Source organism: Andrographis paniculata, unplaced genomic scaffold (genome assembly GCF_009805555.1).
Source record: "Andrographis paniculata isolate CXL003 unplaced genomic scaffold, ASM980555v1 Contig86END, whole genome shotgun sequence".
NCBI classification, from domain to species: domain Eukaryota; kingdom Viridiplantae; phylum Streptophyta; class Magnoliopsida; order Lamiales; family Acanthaceae; genus Andrographis; species Andrographis paniculata.
In genome coordinates this window covers 3,969,008-3,978,887 of record NW_026137624.1, presented here as the reverse complement: position 1 = coordinate 3,978,887, position 9,880 = coordinate 3,969,008, and the positions used below count along the sequence as shown (strand labels likewise).

General features: G+C 35.2%; 2 protein-coding genes across 11 annotated transcripts; both read right to left on the bottom strand.

Annotated features, from left to right (window-relative positions):
* Nucleotides 1-351: 351 nt before the first annotated feature.
* LOC127242101 (uncharacterized) lies at nt 352-2,840 on the bottom strand. The gene is made up of 8 exons (XM_051261464.1): nt 2,709-2,840; nt 2,406-2,516; nt 2,144-2,250; nt 2,001-2,054; nt 1,825-1,908; nt 1,264-1,427; nt 911-1,051; nt 352-749 (listed from the first exon to the last, which is right to left on the bottom strand). The coding sequence occupies exons 2-7, from the start codon at nt 2,470-2,472 to the stop codon at nt 913-915; spliced, it is 615 nt and encodes a 204-aa protein (XP_051117421.1). The 5' UTR covers nt 2,473-2,516; nt 2,709-2,840; the 3' UTR covers nt 352-749; nt 911-912.
* A 268-nt stretch (nt 2,841-3,108) lies between these two features.
* On the bottom strand, nt 3,109-8,606 carry LOC127242100 (putative pentatricopeptide repeat-containing protein At1g74580). Of its 10 annotated transcripts, none has more exons than XM_051261454.1 (6): nt 5,680-8,606; nt 5,533-5,604; nt 5,245-5,424; nt 4,021-4,178; nt 3,495-3,608; nt 3,109-3,149 (listed from the first exon to the last, which is right to left on the bottom strand). In XM_051261454.1, the coding sequence occupies exon 1, from the start codon at nt 8,056-8,058 to the stop codon at nt 5,746-5,748; it is 2,313 nt and encodes a 770-aa protein (XP_051117411.1). In that variant the 5' UTR covers nt 8,059-8,606; the 3' UTR covers nt 3,109-3,149; nt 3,495-3,608; nt 4,021-4,178; nt 5,245-5,424; nt 5,533-5,604; nt 5,680-5,745. The 10 variants fall into 10 exon arrangements, with proteins under 10 accessions (XP_051117411.1, XP_051117417.1, XP_051117418.1 ...); XM_051261460.1 differs by having other exon boundaries at nt 5,545-5,604; XM_051261461.1 differs by having other exon boundaries at nt 5,552-5,604.
* Between the last annotated feature and the right edge of the window lie 1,274 nt (nt 8,607-9,880).

The following is a 9,880-nucleotide window of genomic DNA, read 5'->3' as shown; positions in this document are numbered from 1 at the left end:
AATGTTTATGTATGGCTTTTTGAACAGTTGAATTATTCAATACAGTACAAAATATTTTTGCTTAGAAAAAACATACGAAATATTATTAATGAACTTGGACTAGACGAGCTTAAACACCCAAAAGACAGTAAAGTAACAACACAGATTCAATTGAAAACATATAAGCAACAAACGACACAGTCCGGTAGAGGCTGTGCAATTCCAAAATCAAAGTTCTAATCAATCTTACAAATTTGATTCTACCAACAGATACATACAGTGATGTTTTGCCTACCAAAACTCCAACAACATCGCCACCAAAAGAAACTCAATAAATTCGTGATACCACAGAAAGAAACAATGAAGCATCCATGACGAACACCTTTAATTACTTGTAAAATATGATAATTCAAGAAGTTGGTAAATATGTGAGTGAAGATATAGAAATTGGATAGACTAGTATCGGTTCAAAACCACTAACGCTACCATATCTATTCAAAATAGCCGCTGAAGAAGAAGAACCAGAGGATCTCTCTCAAATCTACGAATGGAAACCCGACAATTCAACAAGAGAAATTCAAAAGAGCCTCCCATCCTTCTATATCACAAAATATTGCAATAATTGAAATGATATTATACCCATTGTTTCATTAACAATTGTTGCCCTCCCTCGCTCAGAGCATTCAACATCTTGTCACATCCATCCCTTCCCAACATTAGCAGCATCTTTCTTCCAACTTGATCAAAATTCAGAAGAAAGACCCCTGAGGCTGTAAAAGCAAATGTTTAGCCTTCCTAAGATTCTATGCTTGCAAGTTAATGATAAGCATGATTCATGAGCATAGAGTATGCAACTAAACGAAATTCCTGTAGAGCTTGAACAAATTTAATATATATATATATATATTATCAGAAAATCAGCTTTACTTACCTTCAATAATGAACCCATAAGGGTTCCAAAGAGAAGTTTCGAGTTTGAGAAGCTGCTGCCCCTAAAGGAGGTACATGTACGGTGATTGGAAGAACCCACTCACATTTATCTCTTCCCTCAATCAGAAGAGGATGCTCAAACCTGAAATTTTAAGGAGCAATGCCAGATAACATGATGTTAAATATAAAATTGCTAACCACCAATGAGGATGATCAAACGTTAGGCAACAGAAATACAAAAAGAAGGCCAAACAATATGCATCAGAAAAAGGAAATAAATATTTCAGCCAGAAAGTTTATCTTATAAAATAGTATCATATGAAAGCATCAAAGCACATCTATAAAAGTTATTACCTTGTCCAGTCGACATTCTTTGGAGTTATAAGAAATTCAAATCTAAGAGCCCACTGTACAGAGACATAAGGGGTGGAAAAAGTCATGGGCCCATCCATGGGAATGGAGAAGAAAAAGCTGGTTTGGACTACATCACCCACAACCTCATGGTGATCACTATGAATCTGAACAGTTAAAAGGGGAAAGATCAGCCATTTATTTTGTTCTCTTAGGTTGTCACAACTTTCAAGCAGTACCAAAATGAAAAATTTTATATTTCTCCGAGGCTAAATTCAACTATCAAAGAATAAACAAAAGATATGGTACGCAAGATTCAGCATGTAGCATTTTGGAAAATACTTTAACAAAGAAGAAAAACATAATAAATGTTATAGTACGCATTTGGGCTACACGCTGCAGAAAATCATTTCAGGTTCCTATTAAACTTCCATCAATGCAAGAGAATGAAACCATGTTTGGTCAAAATGTAAGATACTAATTTCAGAAAATTGAGCATCCAACCCGAGGGTGCAGCTATAATTCATAACATGAACTATCTTTTTTCATGGAAAATAACTACACCTTGGTAATGGTAGGAGAATGCTTTCGAGAAGGATGAACAAATCGCTTATTTACACTTTCCTTTGCCTCCAAAGTTACTGACACCTAATGTCACCAAGAATCCCATCAGCTTCAAGACTGTAAAAAATAATCAACATCTGCTAATAGCCACACAAGATTACGGCATGTGTCTGTACCTCAAGGCATCTCCTTGCTCCCTCTTCATGAAAGAAAGTAAGTGTTCCACCTATCTGTTTACAGATGGGAAAAGAGGTAAGATAAATTGGGTGAAACTGTAAAAAGTAACAAAAAATAACAATGACACTAAATCATACACTACCATATCAGTGAAATAATAAGTTGAGTCGGAGTACTTACGTGAAAATCTCAGTAGAACTTGTTCATCTAATCTGATATTGTATGATCTTCCTCTAACAACCCCTTCTGCTGCAGAAGAATGTTGTGATACAATTAGTCCAAACAAATTGCCGAAAAAGAGAAAAAAATTAACAATATGAATCAAATTCCGGAGTGCGAGAAACATGAAAAAAAAAAAAAGAAAAAAAGATTCTGGAATGCGAGAAAGTCAAGAACACAATTACATGCTCCAGATTCAACTGATCCTGAAGAAAATGGTAATCTTGAATCATCATCAGCAGAGGACTTCATGTGTTTTGGTGGCTGGCTTGGAGATACTGTAGCTTGAGTACTATCTGAAGAGTAAACAGACAGACAATGATGAGAAAATGTGAAGAGTGACTAATCAACACAAGGCTACAACAGAGGCCGCCTGCCCTAACAAACATGCTCATACAAAATCTGAACTAATCCATCAATAGTTTCCACGTTGCAAAGAGAGTTACAGGATAACAAGATAATTTACTACCAGAGGAATCATGTAAGACCTCAGCCACAGACATCCGAGGAAGAGCCATGATTGAGGACAAGCTGGTTCGTCTTTCTACATTTAGAGAACCTCTAGTTGAAGACATTGCAGAAAATGACTGCAGGGATAACGAACTCCCAAAATTTCTAGCCATGTCTTCCTTCATAGGGTTGATGTTAGAAACAGATAAGATCTCATCCCGTGAACTTTCAGAATTTTCCTCATCTCCATCAAAAGCTTCATTCATTTTAGCCTACAAAGAAAAATCAATCAAAACAAAAGAAACAAGTTTAGTGCCAGGCTACCCTTTCCCAAACTACGTAGGAAACAAACACAAGGGGAGGGGAAACATAAATCAATCAACATTAAGAAGCATATGTATAGAAATATACCCACTCAGAATCAGTATCCATTTCTTTCCAGTACACGTCCAAGAAGAAGGTTACTCGGGGAACATTTCCTGATAAAACAGTTGTGACACAAAATAAAGCCCAAAATCAATTTAAAATTCTAATGGAAACTAGACATGACTGGAAGAACATGTATCCAACTAAGTGAATGTACTCCAGATCAACTGCTCAGAATGTTGATGTGCGTATTCCATGAAACTGATTGTACCAAGGTGAGAAACAATCAAATGGAAGTTGTTTGGGCAGAGCAAATAAAATTCAGAATCAAAATGGAATATGGAAACATGACAATTTACTTTCACTAAAATCTTAAGTAATGCTCCAACATGAGCACGCAGGAATCATTACCAAAACAATTAGAGATTGATGGAACAAAAACAAGATAGAAATCTCACACAAAAATGTAAGAGGACAAGTCATAAGAAGTTGACTTCCATCAAAGCTACCTTCTTCGCCCAGAGGCCATTGTTCTTCTGAGTAACCCAAATCTGGAGGGGCATCTGAGCTTCCTAAGGTGTTTACAGAAATCAACATCACTACAAGTAGTAGGGGTTCATGGAAGAAAGATTAAAAGAAGTAACTGTTATCAAGCATCTCTAAAATATTAATTTGGTATCATTCATCATCTAAACAAATAGCAAAGACATTTCTTCAAACAACAATAATTTGGGTCCATATATCTCAATCGACATTAAGGTCTGTGGATAGCTGGCTTGTAACATTCAGATTAGCATATCCAACCTATGTTTTGTGCATAATTCAAGATAATAACTTATGAAAGAAATTCCATGTCTGATAACATCAGAAAACATGTCAGAATGCTAGTGCTAGTTGCTAACAAACAGGTAGATGATTAATTGGCAATGCAAAAAACAACTAATATGTTCATTTTTCAGAAAGCAAAAGTCAACACACACTAACCAGCTCAGAAAATTCTTGTATTGACTCTCCTTGCGTAGACCCATTTTCCAGAACCAAATGTTGTCCAGATAGCATAGTCCTAACATAATATAAATGCCGTATGGTTGTGCCTCGGTATGATGGAGGTGTAATGTTTGGCAGATGAGTGCGCAACACATCTACAGGTAAGAACCATATTAAAAATTAACTACAAACTTCCATTATGTGATTAGAAATTGGAAAAAGAAAACCAGAAGTTTTTGAAGGGTGTGTTTGTTTGGGGGTTTGGATTTCGAGTTAGGATTTGAATAGTAAAAATTTTGAATTTGAATAGTTGTATGATGTGATATAAATAGGTGTTGATGTGATGTTTTGAATGTAAAATTAATTTTTAGTATAATATAAAAAATGAAAAATAGTAGTTTGATTTGATGTTTTTTAGGGGAAAAAATTGGATGAATAGTCTATTTAAAATTCAATCCCCCAAACAAACACACCCGAAGAAAAAACTCATATACCAATAAAAATGACATCTAAGCAGCAACAACAAAAAATAAATAGTAGAGCAGGAAATTTTGGTCGGTGCAAAAAAAAAAATACCATAGCAGTTCTACAGATGTTTAGCTTGATGCGGTACATAACATGGATCAGTTCCACCCAAACCATCAAGCTAGGAGCCATCAACCCCTTTTTTGATAATGCAATCCAATACAACTTTGGACTTGGTTGCATCATAGTTAACATTTATCAAAACTGCTTTAATATGAGTGCATATAGAATATGACGGATAAATATTAGTATAGATATACAAACTATAAGTATTTTGATCAGTGGTAATTTGATGTCTCAGAGAATTTTCTGAAAGGGTTTCAAGATTAATCAAAGCTTTAACCTACACGAGGAAGGACTCTTGAAGAGAGAGAAATAATGTAGTTACAAAATAATCTGTCCTACAAATGGTAATAGAATGGCGGTGAGAATACACATAATATATTTATTAACTTGATCATAATCGTTCTACCAAAAGAAATGCATGAAATACAGAAGCTTCAGAGGGACAGTGGGTGAATGAAAGATAAAATTAAAGTTGTCATAAAATTAGTTAGTTATCATATGTATATGAAACAGCCAAACATCCATTTTACAAATTAACTGCTTAAGATTATGAAAGCAAGAGTTTCAAAAATAACGGCACACTAAAGAGGACATACGTAATTAAACCTATAAAAGTTATAGTACGCTTACGCAGCATTTATTGAAGGTTCTTTAGCACATATCCAGTAATATGCGCCAGCCAAATTCATCTATGACCTGCTCTGGGATAGGGTTCGGCAACTGTTGACAAACAATCGTTAGCAACATTAGCAGTCACTACTTGATCAACATATGTTGTCCCACGGTCAACATTAGCTCCAACACCTATCGCTGCAGATTTGGATTCAGTACTAACATTAGTGCGTCTAAATGAGATAAAAAGTAGATACTTAAAACTCTCAAAAATATTTGACGACTATATAAACATTCAGCACATACTAAGTTACTAACAATATACCCACGCCATTAGATGCAAAGTTGTCAGTGAACTTCTTCATCCATAAGCGAAACCTGAAACACACAAAACAACATTCATTACATTACTGAAAAATCAGTATAATATGCATTGAAATGAAAAGGCACGACATCGTACAACAGGAGTGCCTCACTATCAAAGCCCTGTATTTCGATCTCCAATTCAACAAGAATACTTCATTTTGAGCCATTTTTCGAGCCAAACAGGATTTTGTATCTTCTGTTCTTCCTCAATAGCTTCTTATCTCTAATAGCGTCGTACAATAGCTCATAAGCATAATAAGTAATGTGGGACTTCTTCAACAAGTCTTCCACAACAATTTTCGGCGCAGCAACTTTTTTCTTATCCACTTCAAATATCGTGTTCACAACATCAGGAACAATCCCCTTGTCCACCATGAGGTGTATAATTCCAACCGACTCAAGCAATCTATTCTTCACACACAAGCAATTTAAAACGCGCCCGAATGTTTTTAGGGATGGAACAAACCCCTTTGCGACATTTTCTAGAAGCAATTGATATCCGGCATCGATGTTTCCTGTCTTGCAAAAACCATCGACCATACAACGGTAAGTGTAGTTATCTGGAAAAAGACCTCTCTCGCCCATTTCTTGAAATAGTTTCACAGCAAAATCCATATTTAAACACTCGGAAAATGCATTGATGAGAATATTACACGTTGCTAATGTAGGCGAAAGATTATATTGCTTTTCCATTCTTCTAAACAACTCATAAGCTCCATCCAAGTCCCTGTTACTGCAAAATCCATTAATCAGAGTAGCGAAAGTTACTGTATCCGGACACAGGCCGTTTCGCTGAATTTCATCGAGAAGCTCCAAGGCTCTTGCTGGTTTCCAAGCCTTACAAAAGCTTTCTATAAGTATATTATAAGTAATAATGTTCGGCATACAACCCTTCTCCACCATCCCTTCAAATATTTCCCATACATCATCACATTTTGAACCCTTGCAAAGTCCATCCAACACGATATTATATGTGATGACATCCGGGCCAATTCCGTGCTCCCACATGCTATCAACAATGGCAAGCGCCTCCCCCATCTTCGATTGCTTGCAATAACCATCAATCAACGTGTTGAAGCTAAATATGTCCGGACGAAATCCTTTAGTGATGGCACCGTTTATAAGGATAGTCGCGTCATTCAAGCAGCCCATCTTGCAGAATCCATTTATAATCAGGTTATACGTCCATGTGTCGGGCCTGCACCCGCTCCCCTCCATCTCATTCATCAGCTGCAAAGCTTCCAAAATAAGGCCGCGCTTGCAAAACCCTTTGATCAAAGTATTGTACATAATCAAATTCGGCTTTATACCTTTCCCAACGGCCTCCCTAAACGTACTCACAGCCCTATCTATATCATCATCCTCACACAACCCGTACAACAACAAATTATACGTAAACTCATCCGGCACAAACCCTCTAAACACAGCATCAGACAGAACTTTATCCGCCTTTTGCACCATACCAAGCTTGCAATAACCATCAATGATCGTATTATACGTGAAAGCATCCACCTCCAAACCACTATTAACCATTTTATGCATATACGCCTCTGCTTGCTCAACTCTAGAGCACCTACACAAACCACTTATGAACGTATTATATGTCACAATATCCGGAGAAAGCCCTTCTCCTCTCACATTGTCCACAACCCGAGCAGCCTCATCAAGAAGACCTCTCTTACAAAGACCTTGTATAAATATGTTGTATGTAAACAAATTCGGGAGGATACCTCTCTTAACAACCTTATTCAACAACATTTCACTTTCTCGAATCCTCCCCTTCTTACAAAGCGTGTGGATTAACTTATTGAACGTAGCAACTTTAGGAACGATACAAAGACTCAACATCCTGTTAAACAACCCCAGCGCCTCCCCTCCACAGTCCCCCTCATAAAATCCACTAATCACCGTACAATATGCCACCGAATTAAACTCGCAACCCTGAAATGGCATGTTGTTCAAAAGCCTCAGCGCAGCACACGGCCTACCTGTCCTACAAAACGATTTTATCCTAATTGTATATGTATGTACATCCGGCGCAATCCCCTTATCCTTTAACCTCATGTATACCTTGTGAGCCTGATCGAAATAGCCGTTTTCGACAAGGATATTCATGATCACATTGTAAGAAATCACCGTCGGCTCGCAATTGTAGAAATCCATCCTCTCAAACACATCCACAGCCTCCTGAATTTTCTTCTTCTTTCCATAATTCCTCATCACACTCACATACACCCCTTCCATCAAATTGTTGTCCAAATTTTCCCTCATCTCAGCCACTATCTTCTCCATGGCCTCGAATTCGCCATTAAAACCTAGCTTCTCAATCAAGCAGTTGTATGTCAACACTGTGTGCTTGTACCCTTCTTCCTTCTTCACAGAATTGAACATATCCATCGCCTTCAACGGATCCTTCTGCCATTTTATCACCGCGGCTACGTGCTTAGGAAGAACAGCAAAACTCATTCGAACAAAAACACTCGGATCAATTATTTGGACCAAAACGCATCAATTCCATTCGAACATTTCAATTAAAACCGAAGAGATGAACGATTTACCGCTCCAATGAATTTCCCCCGCCCGTGTCATTCTCAATCTGCTTCACCAAAATTAGCACGGATTGATTCGAATTGACATCAAAGTAACCACGACAATCCAGATTTTTGCAGGATAACTGAGAAAAGCTAGGGTTGTGTTTGTGGTTCGCCGGAACCGGCACGGGCAGGACTCTTCAGGTACGAAGAAAATATCAGATTTTTTCCAAAATCTTCCTGAAATCGCTCAAATTTTCATTTCTTAGAGTGTGCTTGTTACTCTTTCTCGTTTAATTCCTTCCATTTCATATCTGAAACTTGAGACGATGAAGAAAATGTGAATTAAGGGAGGACAGTAGGAAAAAATTAGTGAAAGGTGTGCGTGTGGATAAGGAGGGTTGGGAAGAAGATTTGCAGGGTTGGGAAGAAGATTTGCAGGGTTGGGGAAGAAACGAGTGCGGGGAAGAAAGGAAGAATTGAATCGAAGAAATTTGATAAATGACCTAAATAATTATGTTATTTTTGGGTGTTAAGCGCAATTAATTTAATTTTGGTAAAAATAATATAAAATCGATTTATTTACTTAATTTTTGGGTTGGAATTAGTATTGGAATATTTTAATTAATTTGTTTATTTAATTTATAAATTTAATTGTATGAATGGTATTTCATTTTTATTTAATTTATAAAAATTGATTTCTATTAAAATTAATATTTTAGAATAATTTATAATTAATTATAAATTTATTATTTAAAATTATTTTTTAGACAAGATTTTAAAATTATTTTATAATTTTAAAAATAATTATATTTATGATTTAATATATTTTAATTATTTATTATTTTAAAAATAAAAAAAATTATGTTGGTCTATATTTGACCGAAACGTCGCAATGTATTTGAAACGGTATAGGCCGATCCGCGACAACATTCCGCGACGACAAACCATGAGTTATATGGAAATTGACCTAGCCGAAGAAGTAAAAGACGACTAGAAAGAAAATCACTTGGACGAAGAATTATAATTCTTTATTAATATTCTTCTTAATTATTTATTAATTAAATAATATTTAAAATTCTGTGTCCAGCTAAAGTAACAAATTAGGTAGGATGAAGAAAATAATATTCAAGTAATTTGTTTTTTTATTGAAATTATTTGAAACAATATACTCTCTCTGTCCATCTCTAATGGAATAGTCGCATTTACCTTTTGCGTCGTTATATTTAATATTAAAAATATTCTTATATTTTGTAGTACAAATATCTATTAGTATTATAAGACACTAATGAAAGTATTTTTGAAATTTTTTATTTACTTGTACTATACTTTGATATAATAATTAATATTAAAAAAATTAACACGCAAAAAATAAATGAAACCATTTGAACCGGACAAAATAGTATTTTTAAGTAAGATATAGAAATTGTGTAAATAGTCTAATATTGAGTTTTGTAAAAAAATAAAATATATATTGAAAATTGTATTGTAAAATAAGCAGACAAACAAAATATTAATTATTTAAAATTGATAATTGATTGTACGATGACTTAATCGAATCAGTGAGTAATAGTCCGCCATATAGCCGTTTTAATCGAGCAAGCAACATCACCACTTGATGGTTAGTGGTTAGCTTCATTCACTCTTCGCTATTTAATATCTTTTTCGTCCATCAAAATTATATAATTTTTTTTAATAGATTGCTATATTTATACATAATTTATTTAGAGTCCACAATTTTATTATTTTTATTTTAA